Source organism: Polypterus senegalus, chromosome 12 (assembly GCF_016835505.1).
Source record: "Polypterus senegalus isolate Bchr_013 chromosome 12, ASM1683550v1, whole genome shotgun sequence".
Taxonomy (NCBI): Eukaryota; Metazoa; Chordata; class Cladistia; order Polypteriformes; family Polypteridae; genus Polypterus; species Polypterus senegalus.
The window spans coordinates 63,383,989-63,401,131 of record NC_053165.1 but is presented as its reverse complement, the minus strand read 5'-3'; the positions used below and the strand labels follow the sequence as shown (position 1 = coordinate 63,401,131).

At 36.3% G+C, this 17,143-nt stretch overlaps 1 protein-coding gene across 1 annotated transcript in view; it reads right to left on the bottom strand.

Annotated features, from left to right (window-relative positions):
- Nucleotides 1-3,766: 3,766 nt before the first annotated feature.
- Nucleotides 3,767-17,143, bottom strand: part of LOC120540807 (glutathione hydrolase 5 proenzyme-like) — a 70,584-nt gene continuing 57,207 nt past the window's right edge. Inside the window, exons 8-12 of the mRNA XM_039771872.1 lie at nucleotides 13,739-13,926; nucleotides 12,760-12,851; nucleotides 11,399-11,511; nucleotides 7,141-7,251; nucleotides 3,767-5,597 (exon numbers count right to left, since the gene is read on the bottom strand). Of these exons, the coding sequence (XP_039627806.1) occupies nucleotides 5,451-5,597; nucleotides 7,141-7,251; nucleotides 11,399-11,511; nucleotides 12,760-12,851; nucleotides 13,739-13,926 (651 nt within the window). The 3' untranslated portion in view covers nucleotides 3,767-5,450. The remainder of the gene's footprint in view (nucleotides 5,598-7,140; nucleotides 7,252-11,398; nucleotides 11,512-12,759; nucleotides 12,852-13,738; nucleotides 13,927-17,143) is intronic.

The window sequence follows — 17,143 nt, the reverse complement described above, 5'->3', positions numbered from 1 at the left end:
CTATGAGCCCTGACCTCAATCCTAGTGAGCATCTTTGGAAAGAGCTGAAACATGTCGTCTGGAAAAGGCACCCTTCAAACCTGAGACAACTGGAGCAGTTTGCTCATGAGGAGTGGGCCAAAATACCTGCTGAGAAGTGCAGAAGTCTCATTGACAGTTACAGGAATCATTTGATTGCAGTGATTGCCTCAAAAGGTTGTGCAACAAAATATTAAGTTAGGGGTACCATCATTTTTGTCCAGGCCTGTTTCATGAGTTTATTTTTTTAAATAATTCTGTTGAAGCATGGTTGAAAATCAATGTCTGACTTTCATTGGTTAAATTTCATAGAATTTTTATTTATTATTACTTTTGTCAGATTAAAGTTATTTCTGTCAAGATACATACAGCTAAATGTCACCTACTAAGAGACCACAGTAACGATACAGAGTTTTTACTGTTTTATTTCCTCCATGTATTTCCTTCGGCTTCCTGTGAACATAATAGAGCGTTTAAAAAAAAAAAAATGTGATATATTGCTTAATGAGTGTTGATGGGTTCTGCTCACTGCATCAATGTATTTGAAGCCAAGCATTATTCATTTACCAGAAAAAATGCATGATTTTTTATAGTATGGAGAAGTGAGCTATATTGGTCATTTTATAAGTATGTTAATAAGTAGTTTATTGGTATACAATGTTATGTTGATCTTGAAGTTAAAACATACTGCCAGCATTTATAGATTAGTAAATAAACTTTTGGATAGTCTACGATATTGTGGTTTTCTCAGAAATGTGTTTTTTTCAAAAAAATTTCTTCTTTTCTGTTTTCCTGACTGATGAAAGCTGAAGTGGTTGTCGTGAGAGCAGGTGGCTCATGGACAGCAGTTAATTTGTGACATATTACAACAAACTTTACTGTTGGTGATCAACTACCACAACTAACTTTAAAAGAATAAAGATTTATTTAGCAAAACAGCAATGTTCTATATAAAAAAATAAAATGATATTGATTGATAGGTTTAAAGGTTTATATAGCTATAGTTGTAACTCGTGTTATATGATGATTAGTAGTAATTTCACTGTACTCTGTTTGTCACCACTCTCTGGTGCCCTAATTAGTCAAAACCTCGAACCGCAGTCTTAATTGTCTGAAAAATTCCCAAACACATTTGTAGTTAACAATCAGAATAAGGAAATTTATATAACAGTTGGAGTACTTACCATTTTTATGGCTACCCTGAACCATGGTGTAAAGATATAGTGTATATACATATATGGAAAGTATTTTGATTGTGTCGAAATTTCAACTTTATGTTCATGTAGGATGGAGACAGCTATTGACAATAGTGTCAGTAGGTTTCTCCAATGATTAAAATACTTTTCTTTTGAAGAAAGACTGTTTAAAAAAATCTGATTTTCATAAATATCCCTGACTGAAACTAAATAATCTAGTGATTCTGAACATAGTGTCTTCATTTTCAGACATTAGTGTATTTCAATGAGTACACCCCAGATAATGTTAGATAATGTTGAAAATTGTATTAAATAATTAGATAAGTACCCTGTTCCATTTTGAATACAAAATAGTAAACGTTTATATGAGTTTAGGCTTTGTGACTTTTGACTAAAATAGCTCATTAGACATTTTGTCTTTCATTGGGAGTTGCAATACAGCATTTTCAGTAATATCTATCTGTCCATAAACGTATTCCTCCCTCTTTGTCTTCCAGGCATCATGATGTGACTGAAATAATTAAATTTAAGCTTGTCTTATAATTTCACATTAAATGTTTTCCAAACTTTGCTCCTAAACTAAATAGTGCTTCTTACTTTAGTTGTTCTTGAGCTATTTCTTTCAATGCAATGCAATAATTTGATTAATTTTAAAATGCTCTTTTGCAAATTTACATTATATACTGTAATGAATACTGAGCTTGTAAGTCTACTTGGATAAAAATACAGAACATAAATCTCGGCTGAGATTTCTAATTACATTTGACAACACTAAATTTGGGCCAGGGATGGAAATCCTTTGTTCAGTTTGGTAGAGTCTAAGTAGAGCAGAACTACTAAAATTCCAGATATGCTTGATTGTTTTAATTAATAGATGATTTATTTCCCTTTCTTCTAATATACATCTTTGTGTGAGTTTTCAAATATGCAGCAGTCAAAGGGATGAAGAAAATAAGTTAACCTAAGATTTAATGGAACTGATGCACTTTTAAGCAGTGTAACCATTTCAATTTGTTAACTGTTTCAATTATTCTAAAATAATAAAAAAATCACTTAATAAAAAAACAATGGTAATGAATTATGCTTTGGCAGAATGCTAGGCAGTTATTTATTTATGTGTTTTTTCCAATAATGCAGAATATATTAGAAGAAAATAAACCTACCACAGAAAAAACATTTTGCATAGTAGTGATACACTTCCATAACAAACATGTGCAACATAAAAGTAAAAAAGCTTTATGCATATTGTTGGGTTAGAAGAACCCTGCCTTACTAGGTTTAGTGAGCAGTCACTGTTTCTCAGTGGTCCAGAATTTAATGACATCTATCAAGGCTTACTAGAAACACTTTCTTGAAGACAACATGTTAAAGAATTGTCAAGTGATGCTCGAATCTGGTTCTTCATAAGAGACCAGAAGATTGTAGGTTTAATCTCACACCTCGGCATTTGCACACTTGTTATAGTAAATTTACTGTATATTGTACAGTACATTAATTACCTTGTATTGCAATATGTTTTCTTGTTGCCTATAATTGTATTATACTATGTTTAGTATGCTGTGTCTGGGGTGCCATATAAAATACTGTTTTACTGAAAAAATTAATCTTCTTTTTCCAGTCTACTAACTATAAGAAAGATGGATGATTATTTACACAAAATATTCAAATATCTTTAATGGTGCCTGACTTGCCCATATTGTCCTGATATGAACTGCTATGTTTTTAGAAAACTAGGCAATAAGTAAAGAAAAGGGCACAGTTATGATCACTTGTATTTTTTTCACTCTATTACTTCAGTATTTCAGCTTCCACTATACAGCGACACAAGCTCCTGCCTCACTCCACTCACTTACGCAACCTATATGACACACCTTCTTTCGGCTCTCTTTTCCGGCTATGCATCAGGAGCACAATTTCAGTTGGCATTTTTCTACTAAACATAGTAGTACTAGGGTGTTGTACCGTGTTAGTCATTATGAATGTAGAGAAAAGCCAAGCAAAATGACACCTTTTATTGGCTAACTAAACATATTACAATATACAAGTTTTCGAGGCAACTCAGGCCCCTCCTTCAGGCAAGATGTAAATACAGAAGAAGAAGGGGCCTGAGTTGCCTCGACAGCTTGCATATTGTAATCTTTTTTTTACTCTGAAATTGTTTTTCTTACCTTGAATTCTCCTATCTTAATAACAATTGAAACCTTTTCTTAGGATTTGAATGTTTCTGAAATTTCAATGTTTAGTTTTGCCAAGAATTTGCCTTATCCATACTGTGTTTTATCATTTAACAGACTTGAGGTGTGAAAATGTTAGCCATTATGATTGAAGTGAGAAGTCAAGCAAAATGACCCCTTTTATTGGCTAACTAGAAAGATTACAATATGCAGGCTATTGAAGCAACTCGGGACCCTTCTAAGATGTCTCACTTACAGGTTTTCCAATGCTGTTCCTGTCCTAGTGTGTATATAAACACAGGGAACTCCAGTTTCTATATTACATCTTGGCTGAAGAAGGGGCCTGAGTTGCCTCAAACGCTTGCATATTGTAATCTTTTTAGTTAGCGAATAAAAAGTGTCATTTTGCTTGGCTTTTCACTACTAAACATGCAGATTGTACTGGCATTCTGTCATGTGTGGTATGACTAATAATACTGCTGTGTCTTCTGTATATGCCTTTGCCCTCCAGGCCCTCAGTGCTGCCACTGCTGCTGCTCACGGAGCACCTTTTATGACACTTTTTGCAGGTACTAGTGCAGAGCTCTCATTCCTGCCTCACAGTGCCATGGTGTGCAAAAGTTTTGCATTTTCTCCCCATGTATTTATAGTTGTTTGATTGTTATTTGTACAAAGTACAATGAAACTGTTAGGTTCTCCTTCTCTCTCTGTGGGTTATGCAAAATATCAACACAGAATGTAATGGGAGAAAAGTAAGCACTGCTTAGGAAATAATAATCGTATGATGTAAGCATGCATTTGTCTGTTATTACAAAACATGGAAGAACATAACTATTGAAAAAATTGAACTGCAGAGGCAAAAGCAGTGTTATAAACAAAATATATGTTGGTGTTGGGGTCTGGCCGAGTTGTCATAATTCTACCAACAACAGAGGCTATGAGCAGAAAAGTGGAAAGGAAATGTATTCTTACTTAAAGAAAAATAATTCCCAGATTTGGTGACAGACTAATTATTGCATGTTTCCTCTTGTTATCAGAAATGCAAAAAGCATATTTTCTTAAATCAAAACTTTACTGCTTCAACTTGTTTTCATGTTTGGACACTTACCCTATGACTTCTATTTTTAAAGTGTAAGAACAGGATGCCTATTTGTTTTAATTTATAAGAGTGCTTTAGAACACAATTTCATGAATTTAATGTGGCAAATTAATGTATACCATGATTGTGAGGAAATAACTTTGATGTGAAAAATACTGAACTTATGCTTTAATATCTCTATGACTAGCACCATTTTACTGCAGGTTGGTAATTCCTTACCTGTTTCCTTTCATAAGCTGAAAAGCATGGAAAACATTTTTTTAACGTAACACAAAAAATGAATGATGTAAGTTTTTTTTTTCCATTTTTGTTCATTATTTTCATACTTTTTTTGTTTATAAAGTTCCTTATAAGCTCAAATAGCAAATGTAAAGCAATAAAAAAGGCAATAGTGACACACATTACAAAAATCCAGACCTTGGAGGCAAGGCTCTGCCATTGTAGTGTATAAGGTGAAATTTGCTTAGCTTTGGTTAAAACTTCATTGCTTTCTTTCCATATTCCTGTGTTTTATTAACAACCCTTCTCTGAAAATGATATGAGGCAGTGTGCTTGTCAACTGCCATTGGTTTAAAAAAAAAAAAGAAGGTAGCATAGTGAGCTAAAAAAATGGTCCTCTGTTAATGTTCTAGTCAGATCTGTCTGTACAGCCGACAGCTTCCAGACACAAAGCTCCCAAAGGTTGCATGGAATGTCTAATCTTGAGTGTCATTGTGTGGATGGTTTTCAGCGATGCTGACATTCAGTTCAATCACAATGCAGACCGCAGCTGGTGGTTTGCATGCAAGAAAGTAATGCCCAAAAAGAGTTCACATATGTTTTAAACATTTTAAAAAGTAAGTATTCATCTGTGTCCAGTGTGCTGTTCCTTTACAGTACATCCAAAAAACTATCCATTGCCAGTGTTCTTGGCCCCTAAGTTGCCTCAGTTATATGGTCTTTTTGATCTCAAGAACTCTGAGGTTAATATCCAGCAGGTTGTCCATTCTTTCGCTGATCTGACACTGCCCTGAAACATTTTCCATTGTTTGATATTGCATTCACCACGTTAAAAAAATATGGGTTCTCTGTAACATTGTGACCAATGGAAATCAGTTCTTGTTTTAACACCTGAAAAACAATTAAGAGACCACAAACAGTTTAAGGTTTATTAATTATTTATAAACTGTTCACTTCTGATATAGGAGAGCAGCTGCTAGTTAAGTTGTATCAGCAAACCTGGAGATATGCAGTATACATATTTATATAACAAAACCTACCAACCCACCAAGATTATATCTTCTGGCGTAAGAATACTGTGAACACATATATGAAAATGAATTTCCTTCTGGAAGAACATTTATAAGTGCATTGCAGTTATAGTTTAGCTAACTGCTTATTTTACATTGTTAACACATAATATCCATCCATCCATTTTCTACACTGCTTATCCAGTTCTTTGTCAAAATGATCTCACTTATTGGGATGCCAGTACAGACACACACTACCACTCATACATAGAGTTTCTAGTCACACAGTATACAGCACTTTAAGTGAAATGTGAAGAAGATTATGAATGGATGTGTTGTTTACTGAAAAAGCAAGGACATAAAATGGGAAACTAAAACATATTTACTATATACCAAGAAAATGTCAAGGCAAATATAGATTAATAACAGCAAAAACTGTGGCAGATGGTAGAATTATGTGTTTGTAAGTATGCTGTCACTCTCATACAGTACATTATTCCAATAGTACCAATTAGTGCAAAATCAGTCATAGAGTTATATAAACTCTACTAAAACATTTTTCCACTCCAGCCAAGCTGCCAATTGTATAATTTAACACAGTGTACTGTTTATTTAGCTCCCTCATCTTTGTCTTTCAGGAATCCTTTGTGCTGCCTTACTTAAATGGGCCTCACGTGCTGCCTGTTGATGAGCTAAAAAGAAACTTCTGGCCTCCTGCCAGTCTTTACATTCAAATGGAAACCACTGTCCCATTTTATCATGCCCTCACCTGTACTGGTCTTTTGCTCAGTCAGACATCCCTGCTGGCTTTTCTACCCTGTGTCATCTTGTAGGAACAAACCCCCTAAATTGCCCCCCTCTTTCTTCGTCTGCTTCCCTGGCCTTCCTGCCTGTTGCCCTTATCAAAATTAGTGCACACAAGTTGCTCAACTTTAAAGGGAAAGATAATTACTAGCAGTGCCAGTCTTCCTGTACTACCTTGATGGTACCCACCCTTGGTGATTTTTGTTTCTGCTCCTCAGAGTCTTTTTATAATGTGTACAACCCCTTAATAAATTGTGGAAACCCATAACAATACATACATGTCATACTATGCAGATGTTCTGTTTTAGTTTAAGAATATTAAATTTGTGGATGTGTACAGTGCTTTGAGCTTGTCAGTGGGAAGAGTGATGGGGAACCACCAACACGACAAGCTTTCTTTAATAAGTGCAGGTTAAGGATTTTTAAAGGTAAAGAAAAAAGTCTTTTGTCATCATCCAATAAAATGTAAAATAACAGTTTTTATAATAAAAAGGGTCAAGCTGCTTGCTTTATTATTGCAAACAAAAAGATTGTTTTCTGAAAAGAAGAAAAACAACACGGTGACGGAGCATAATAATGCACACACCATTGATATCAACTGGGTAAGAATTATACCATACCGGGTCAAAGTCCTTTTCAAACTGTACTTCATTTTTTGAATTTACATGCACCACACGATCCTTTATTGCTTCTTTTAAATCACGTCCTAACCAGAAATAATTGACCATAGCCTGAAAGAAAAAAAAAAGATGATAATAATAAAATGGAAATTGGGACAAAAGTGAAAACATTAAGTTCATGAGAACACAGACCCTTCAACTATGTCTTATAGAAGAGCACTGGTGTGATCTCTGTCCATACTTCGGTGACCTCTAGCTAGCAACACTCAAACGTTCTATCATCTTTATAGGATTTTCTGAAGTCTCGGGAAGCTTTCTCTAAAATTTAGCAGTGCTTAATTGAACTGCCTTCAATAGAATGTTGGCTATTAATAGGAAAAAAATCCCTTTGCAAATAAGTAAATATTAATCTGTAGGTAATTTTATAATTAATGGGGTAGTTCTTAATCACAGTAAAGCTAGAATTTTTTTAAATATTTCGAACAATAGGAAATTTAGGAATAGTCTTAAATAAGTAAATGTTAATGACCTTTTTAGTGACAAGTTTATTTTCATGCTTAGTCAGATAGGAGGGACAAGGAAAATAAATTACTGATGCTCAAGCATTTTCTTTTGTCACAATGGTCTATGATAGACAGTAATCATGTGATTAAACATATCCATCCATCCATCCATTTTCCAACCCGCTGAATCCGAACACAGGGTCACGGGGGGTCTGCTGGAGCCAATCCCAGCCAACACAGGGCACAAGGCAGGAACCAATCCCGGGCAGGGTGCCAACCCACCGCAGGATTAAACATATCAAAATAGTAATTAGTTTGCAAACACCCATAGTTAAATGTAAGCCTGATGTTCACTGCTGGAAGGTCACCAGAATGTTAAATATATTTTGGTGCTATTTTTGGAGTGTTTCCACATTTTACTTTTTTAAATATTCAGTTTTTTCCTCATGACATCATACTATTTCACATAACAAAGATGCTTCATGATTGCAGCTTGTCACTTGAAATGCATAAATTGATGATTGTCTCAACACAAACATGTCTGTGCATTGTCTTATCGAACGTATCAAAACAAGTGCGGACATGGAAAACTGTTGCATGTCCGCACTTGCTTGCAGTGGGACTAGACGACGGATATTTGATATTAGCAGAATCTATCATTCTTGTACGGTCATGCTTTCATAAAAAAACTATAAATTGATTAGTTTGATGTGACATGTACTTATTTGTAATTTGAACTTTGAATATAATTATTTATTGAAGAGCAGTACTACAAAAAAGAAATCAGAGGACACAGTTTATTTATTTGAGTTTGAAAAACAATTGGCAATTTAAGGCCAAAGAGGAGGAAGCTCAGGTAGCATGTTGTGTTTCTGGAAATATTCTTGTATGTGTAATTCTGGTTTTGTTGATTTTCTTGCTTCTGTGGATTCTGATTACTGAATTGCGCTTTTGGACTTGTTTGCCTTGGATTGTTTTTTTTAGACAAATCCTTCTTTGCCTCTCTTTGAGCACTGTGTTATATTTTTCTATTTTTATGTTAATAAATTCTTATTTACAAAGTTAATTTGTTTACACTTCTGTTTACAAACGAGGATTATGATTACCCACTGTTGTGTGGCTTTTTGATATATTTTGAGACATTTCTCGTTCTTTTGTAAGATGCTTGGGGCCTGCTATTCCAAAAGCCTCCTGGTAATAGTTGGCGACTGGCTGGATCTGGGTTGACTCTATTCAGGCAGACGGGTGAAGTTCCTGGTCTGTCCTTATGATTGATTTAGAAGGCCTCAAACCCCTTGTGCTGTGTTCCAGGCTCCAATTCAAAATGAGGCAAGCAAATAGCTGGTACAAGATGTGCAGCATTGTGCACCTTGGAGATTCAGGGTTGAAAGCTAGGAGCAAAAGACAGTATCATATATATTTTTGAAGTTAGGAAAAAAAACCGACGGTATTATCTTAACAAAATATGCATGCTCATGCTGAGTTCTAATCAGAAACCAAATACATAATTTACACGGAGGACAAGAGCTAGTGGTGTACAAGACCAACATTTGGACAGTTTGCTTTCCGAAATTTTGTCAGAGACTCCTGCAAACAAAAATGAAATCTTGTTATAGAGACGGGTGGCTATAATTCAACTTTTGTTGACCTTGACGGACAAAAATTTGCACTAATTATCAGCCAAAAGGTTGGGTCTTTGTGCAGAAAAAAAAAAAAAACAAGTATTTGATTTCCACTGCTCCCTTTAAATTAGCACTACCTGTCCACAAAGGGTGTGTCCTGCAGCAAAAGGCGGGAAGCTAACCCATTCTATTGTCACGCTTGGGACACAGATTTGCACAGAGACACAGGAGGTCGTAGAAACAAGAAGGATTTTTATTCAAACACTGCAAACACATGAGCTTAAATGTGCTCCATGACAAGTCAGAGATGACAATTCCGCTAGGAGCAGAGAGAGATAAAAGCAAACAATCAATTCCAAAACTGACAGGCACTGCGCAAGGCTTATAAGTCGGCGGAGTACTGTGCGAGGCTTGTATTGCGCGTTATAGTGCAAGGATAAGGAGCAATGTGAGGGTAGTCAGTGTTTCAGAGTTTGTGGTTTTCCCAGGGGCGTCTGCATCTATTTGGGGTGCGATCAGCCCTCCAGCTCGCACTATGTACAGATAAACACTCTAATGTCCCTTTAAACAACCTGGAGAGACCAAGCTTATGAGCTGTGTCAGTAAATAACCCCAGTTTAAGAAAACTGAGGGCATTGCTACTTCAGGAAGGGAATTTCAGGTCGAAATTATCATGTCAGAAAGAGTTATGCCTTTACCGATGAAGCTACAGAGAATGCAAGCAATACTCTGACAGTGAAGTGAGAAATGCGACACTACACCACTGTCACAAAGGACTAGTTGGGAAAGATGATGGTGATTGCACTTTATCATTAAGTTCTCCTCTTGAACCCAGATCACTGAAATATAAAACCACATGGCAAAAGATACAATTCTTAAAAACTTATCATAAGACCAATTTGCTTGTGCCAAGATAAATTAGAAACCTAAGTAGCTAGTAAACTACTAGCTAAATAACTAATTTCTTATGTCTGATTGCGACTGTGCAACAAGTTGATGATAAGCTGTTTCAGATAATCATGTGGATTTTAAAACCTATCACTAATTAGGAGGCAAAGAAACTTGAGTTTCTAACTACCAGTTTTGCCCTGTCTCATCCAAAGCTGTGCCTTAAGACAATAGTGAGCTGACTGTGATTTTTAAAGTTACAAAAGTGCAAAACTAAACGGGAAACCTTATACACCCCTTAATAAACACAGAGCAGCCAGTCTCTCCTGTGTTATAGGTTTTCTCTCATCTTTCCTGCATCCTGTCTTGATGATATTATCATATTTTTTATCATCCTTGTGTATATCATTAACTTATAATGTTTTATTTCTTAAAAATAAGTATGGTGTGTTTCACGATACAAGTCTAATTCTTTGCTGTGTTTCCTTATTTTCTTATTCCAAAAAATGTAGAAATTGAATATGTTTGGTTTAGAAATAATATTAAAAGACCCTTTCAATACATGTATACATGATTAAGACATAAACCTTATACTGTATATACTCACGTATAAGTCAGGATCTTAAAACCCGAAAAATCTATCAAAAATCAGACACCATTCAGAAGCCCGTTCAAAAATGTGACACGTAAATTTTTTTTTTTTAACATCTTCTTGCCTCCTCCAAGCTCGTATCAGTTTCTCAGATGCATTGAATTTTGTTGCAGCAGCGCAGTTACCAATTTCTTTCGCTACTTCAACGACTTAATTTTAAAACCAGTTTCATATTTTCTTCTGAACAAATGCTCCATCGTAGATATGGGATGCTTTTACGATAAAGGTGTATGAGGGTGTGTGATGCAAAAAACACAAATTAGTGCAAGTTAGGAGCACACGCCGATACAGCGCATTGCTGCACTTACATAGAAAAATAAGGCCGTGTGCTCCATGGTTACTCTCTCAGGTGAGCGTTAGCATATCGTAATCTCTTGGCCCAATAGTATGAGTTTTCCGCATTTGACTTATACGATCGATATTATAAAATACCAGAAATTATATGGTAAAATCAAGTCCCGACCTATCTGCGGGAGAACTTATCTGCGAGTATATATGGTAATTATGAAATGGTTAATTATAATTGGCTTCAGCCCCAGTACTACCATTGCAGATTCAATTTAAAAGAATGCATCCATGAGTCAATCACATACCAGAGCTGTTGCTCCTGTTATCATACTCCCTCCAGAACCACCAATTACTAGTGTAGGTCTGTTACTGCTTGAAACAAGAATAGCTGGTGTCATTGAAGAAGGAGGCTGCTCTCCTAGAAAAGAAAATTTAGATAAAATTGATAATCAACCTGTCAGACACAACTTTATTTTATTTGATACCTTTCTATAGTGTGCACATTAAATGGCACAAAATTCAAGTCCAGGTTTCTGGAGCTGTAAGGCAGTGATGATATTCTTATAACCACAAGGCTAAAGCAAGAATTATTTAGCACCTTTTACAAAGAGTACCTTCATATGTTGCTTTTAAATTTTATAAGAATACAGCATAAAGCAACAAAAAGAAAAATATTACTTAATACTGTAGCAAAGAGATAATACAAGAGATATTACAAAAGGAACTATTTTATAAAAGTTTTATATTCATTGTATTTCTGGAAATTATTTTTTAAAATTTGGGAACAGGATTAATGCCAGGGCAGTATTAGGGTTACTAGAATATACTAGGGCAAATCTGACAATTTGTAATATACAAAATATGAAAAGTACTTATATTAGAAGCTATTAGATTGATTCTATTATAAAGTAACTTAAATCACTTAAAATGAAAAGATTTGCCAGGTTTGGGATTGAGGGGGTTTCCACAAGGTCACATTTAAGAGGATAAAATATGTTGTTAAAAAAAAAAAAGCTGCTACATTTGTTGATTTGTATAGACTGGGATCATGTGCCTTATTTATTGAGGATCCAGTATAAAAAGGGATAAGAAGAAGCAGTGATTGTGTACAGGAGCAGACACTGCTAAACTTAACTCTTAAAGATTTGCTTAGGTGATGCCTCTACAGGATACTGAGCAGGCTTGTGTGAAAACATAAAGTAACTGAACTACCAAACATTTTAGAGAAATGTCTGGTGATATGAGGACACATGGGTGAAAGGATACAAAAGCCAGAATTTAAAGTCTAATGAAAACAGTCCTTCTTAAAACATCAGTATGGATTAATCTGTTTAATTACCAACAGAACCCAATTGCCTAAGATATGAATAAGTATATTTAAGTAATTTACTGTAGGACCCTCTAAGAATTTCAGTCCTCAGTTCACATAAATCCATTTATCTCGATAACATCTGATAGTCCAGGGCAAGTTCAACGCACACATCAACAGTCACTCGCACTGGGCAAATGTAAAGTCACAAATTAACTTACTTTTAAAATGTCCTCCTAAATTCATTATTTTAGCGTTTTAATGTTTATCTATATATCAAATTTTATATATATGTACAGTGTATGTATGTATGTATGTATGCATGTATGCATAAAATCTAACAGCTTATTTTCCTACCAGGAGAAACATGAGTTGCTCTTCCACAGAAGTCTGCCAATTGATTATTCAGGATAATGCCTGTCCTTCTAGAGTACATAATGGCACCAAAACTGCAAAAGAAAAAAATGGGAAATAGCAGAATTCCAAAACTAACATCGAAACAAAACATTCTCTTATTAAAAAGACATACGTGGTGGCTGTTTTCAGCTCTTTCCTGAACCAGTCCTGTGAATTAAAACTGTTACACATCAGTGCTACAACTAGGCCTGTGCAATTGCTTTACAAATACTGAAAGCAGTTCGCTTTCAAGAAAAGATGCACCTTTGAAATTTTAATGAGACAGAAATGCCTGATAGGTAAACAGAGTTACAGACTGTTGTGCCAAAAAATCTTTTGTGCACTGATTCATATAAAACTGTCAACATGGATTGCCATGCACTTTCAACCCTTCATAATGCCTAACTTTAAGGACTTAAAGAAACTCTTGTTCTTTCTGTCTTCCACTGCTCCTCTTTGTCTCCCTTTCCTTTTAGTTCTCTTATTCTTATTATAAGATTGTTTATAATCAATACCAATTAAAGCCTCTAGCCCAAGCCAATAAGCAGTATACTACAGGTAGACATAAAAGGTAGGTGAATTAATGACGCATGCTAGGTAAGTTATCACAACTGTAAAAAGTAAATGAAACAAAAACATCTTGATGGACTGGCACCCTATCCAGGGTTTGTTCTAGCCCTGCGCCCTATGCTACCTGGGATAAGCTCCAGTAGACCCCCACGACCCTGTTCAGGACTAAACAGGTAAGAAAATGACTGACTGACTGACTAGAAAACTGTACCACTTATATATCATTCAGTCTTCAGTTTAATGTTTTTACTTCTGCAACTAAAATAATTTGGCCTATTCTTCCTATTACTAACTCTTCAGGTGTTCATTAGGCCAGGGACAACAGAATAATCAAACTCCTGTGTGCACTAACGCAAATCCCAGCACTTACACACTGTTGATGGTGCTTGTCACTGATACACTGTTTCCATCCTTGTCAATGACTGATATGTGTGTGGTCCCTGTGCTGTCAAAGGACGGCGATACTCCATAATAGGGAAATGGATGAGTTTGGTTGTCCTGTATCTGGGAACGTGCAAAATCTGCAAACTTGTCAGATATTAGCACAGCAGCATCATTCTAAAAAAAAAAATAATAATACATAGATATGTCCAATACATCATTAAGCCTATATAAAGGTATAATTTTAAACAGTCAAAGATTGGTTCTCATGTTTTACTATGTGGAATGAAATGGAATAATGTTGTTGAAATGTTCATTCTTTCCATTCCTAATTGTGGTGTATTTGGGCAATAAATGTGCCAAAAAAAAACTCAATCATTATCTTTGTATTGCAAAATCTACTGGAGCAATCAATATGCTTCTAAACCTTAACTGGACTGAGTATTTTGTTATTGAGTTGTAATGTTCATAGGCAGTTACAAAATCAACATTCAAACATATTATAACACATATAACATTTTTAAATTTCTCCTCTTTAGTATATCTGATCATTATCTTATTCTTACTCCATTTCAGTATTATAGGGAACTGATGCCTGGCAGTTCTGGGCAGAAGTTGGGAACCAGGGGCCTCATGTATAAACGGTGCGTACGCACAGAAATGTTGCGTAAGAATGTTTCCACGTTGAAATCGTGATGTATAAAACCTAGACTTGGCGTAAAGCCACGCACTTTTCCATGGTACCTCATACCTTGTCGTACGCAAGTTCTCCTCTCGGTTTTGCAGACTGGTGCCACCCAATGTCATAGCAGTGCTACTGTTCTTGTGTGGTTACCCTTTATTTGTTAGAACCACATTCCTGACGTGGCTTTATAAACACACTGAAACTAACCGCATATTGTTTATTAATGTAATGCATCTGATTGTAATTAACCTGTAACAATATAATGGCCCAGGGAATAGCCATAGTATTCCAAATACCATAACTGCTTTAGCGTTGTAACTCTCACTGTACCTTTTTTTCCTTCTTTCAGCTGCTCCCATTAAGGGTTGCCACAACGGATCATCCTTTTCCATATTACTCTCACTGCACCGTTCAGAGTATTTATATCACTGTATCTGAGAGGGGAATCACAGCAGCAGCTGATCGAAAAGAGAATTATCGGTATAAAGCATCAAGCCCACTCTGCCTCAGCCACGGAAGAACGTTTCAAAGCCTTTCCTGTACGGACCTCGCGGTTCAGAAACCGTTTCATCCCAAGAACTATAAACGCACTCAATCAAGTGCTCCTTGCAGAACTGTTTGAACTTACAGTATAAGTACAATCACCTCACTGTAAACTTGCACTACAGTTATAATATTGCACATCCTGCACCACTTTATAAAGCACGTATTTACATATGATGATGATATAATTTTTAAGATGAAATGCAGCAAAATATGTTGATTATACAGTATTCTCTTTAATAAAACCCCTGTGTACGTCCAGGTGTCCGTGTGTGTGTGTCTTCTGGTGAATTGCGCATGCGCGGGGTTACATGGCACGTGTTCAGTCTCTTCCTGTGCATTCCCTGTGCAGACACATGCACAGGCGCATGAGAGACACAGGCGCACGGGACGCACACGCACATACGGGCACGTGGGATGCACACAGAGACACGCACGCACGCACACACACACACGAGACACACAGGCGCACGGGACGCACACACACACACGCACGCACATGCGCACACACACACACACAGGTGTGCGCGTGCATTGTTGCAATGTTACCCTTTTCTTGGTTGTTTATTAAATTTTCAAATGTTCATTTTTTTACCTGTGCTTAAAACTCATTAAAAAAAGTGTTTTTAGCGAGCGAGTCGTAAGGTTATAGTGCGAACTCTTCCAGTCTTAGTTTTCTTAGTTGTTCAAGGTTTTCTTAGTGTTATTCAATGTTTTTAAATTTAGTTTACTATTACGCTGTGCATTCAGTGGTATAATTAACTATATTTGTGCTTAAAAACGTAAAAAAATATATATTTACATACAATTTGTACAGTCTGGAATGGATTAATTGTATTTACATACAATCCTATGGGGGAAATTACTTTGGTTCACGACCAAATCGGGTTAGAACCTGAGTTTTGGAACGAATTATGGTCGTGAACCGAGGTTCCACTGTATTACTGTCAGACAAAATTACAGGCATTTTACGGAAATACAAACCAGTATTACTGAGAGAGAAAATTAATTACAAACCAGTATTACTGAGAGAGAAAATTAAAGGCACACAATACAGTGACGTATATTACAGCTACATACAAGGTCCCTTGCCATTTAATATAGACTGTTCCTACTAATGTTTATGCACTACTGTTCTAGCGCCCGTTATTGTAACGGGCTTAATGTCTAGTTATATACAAACCGGATTCCAAAAAAGTTGTGACACTATACAAATCGTGAATAAAAACTGAATGCAATGATGTGGAGGTGCCAACTTCTAATATTTTATTCAGAATAGAACATAAATCACAGAACAAAAGTATCATTTTAAGGGAAAAATATGTTGATTCAGAATTTCATGGTGTCAACAAATCCCAAAAAAGTTGGGACAAGGCCATTTTCACCACTGTGTGGCATCTCCCCTTCTTCTTACAACACTCAACAGACGTCTGGGGACCGAGGAGACCAGTTTCTCAAGTTTAGAAATAGGAATGCTCTCCCATTCTTGTCTAATACAGGCCTCTAACTGTTCAATCGTCTTGGGCCTTCTTTGTCGCACCTTCCTCTTTATGATGCGCCAAATGTTCTCTATAGGTGAAAGATCTGGACTGCAGACTGGCCATTTCAGTACCCGGATCCTTCTCCTACGCAGCCATGATGTTGTGATTGATGCAGAATGTGGTCTGGCATTATCTTGTTGAAAAATGCAGGGTCTTCCCTGAAAGAGATGACGTCTGGATGGGAGCATATGTTGTTCTAGAACCTGAATATATTTTTCTGCATTGATGGTGCCTTTCCAGACATGCAAGCTGCCCATGCCACACGCACTCATGCAACCCCATACCATCAGAGATGCAGGCTTCTGAACTGAGCGTTGATAACAACTTGAGTTGTCCTTGTCCTCTTTGGTCCGGATGACATGGCGCCCCAGATTTCCAAAAGAACTTCGAATCGTGACTCGCCTGACCACAGAACAGTCTTCCATTTTGCCACACTCCATTTTAAATGATCCCTGGCCCAGTGACAATGCCTGAGCTTGTGGATCTTGCTTAGAAATGGCTTCTTCTTTGCACTGTAGAGTTTCAGCTGGCAACGGCGGATGGCACGGTGGATTGTGTTCACTGACAATGGTTTCTGGAAGTATTCCTGAGCCCATTCTGTGATTTCCTTTACAGTAGCATTCCT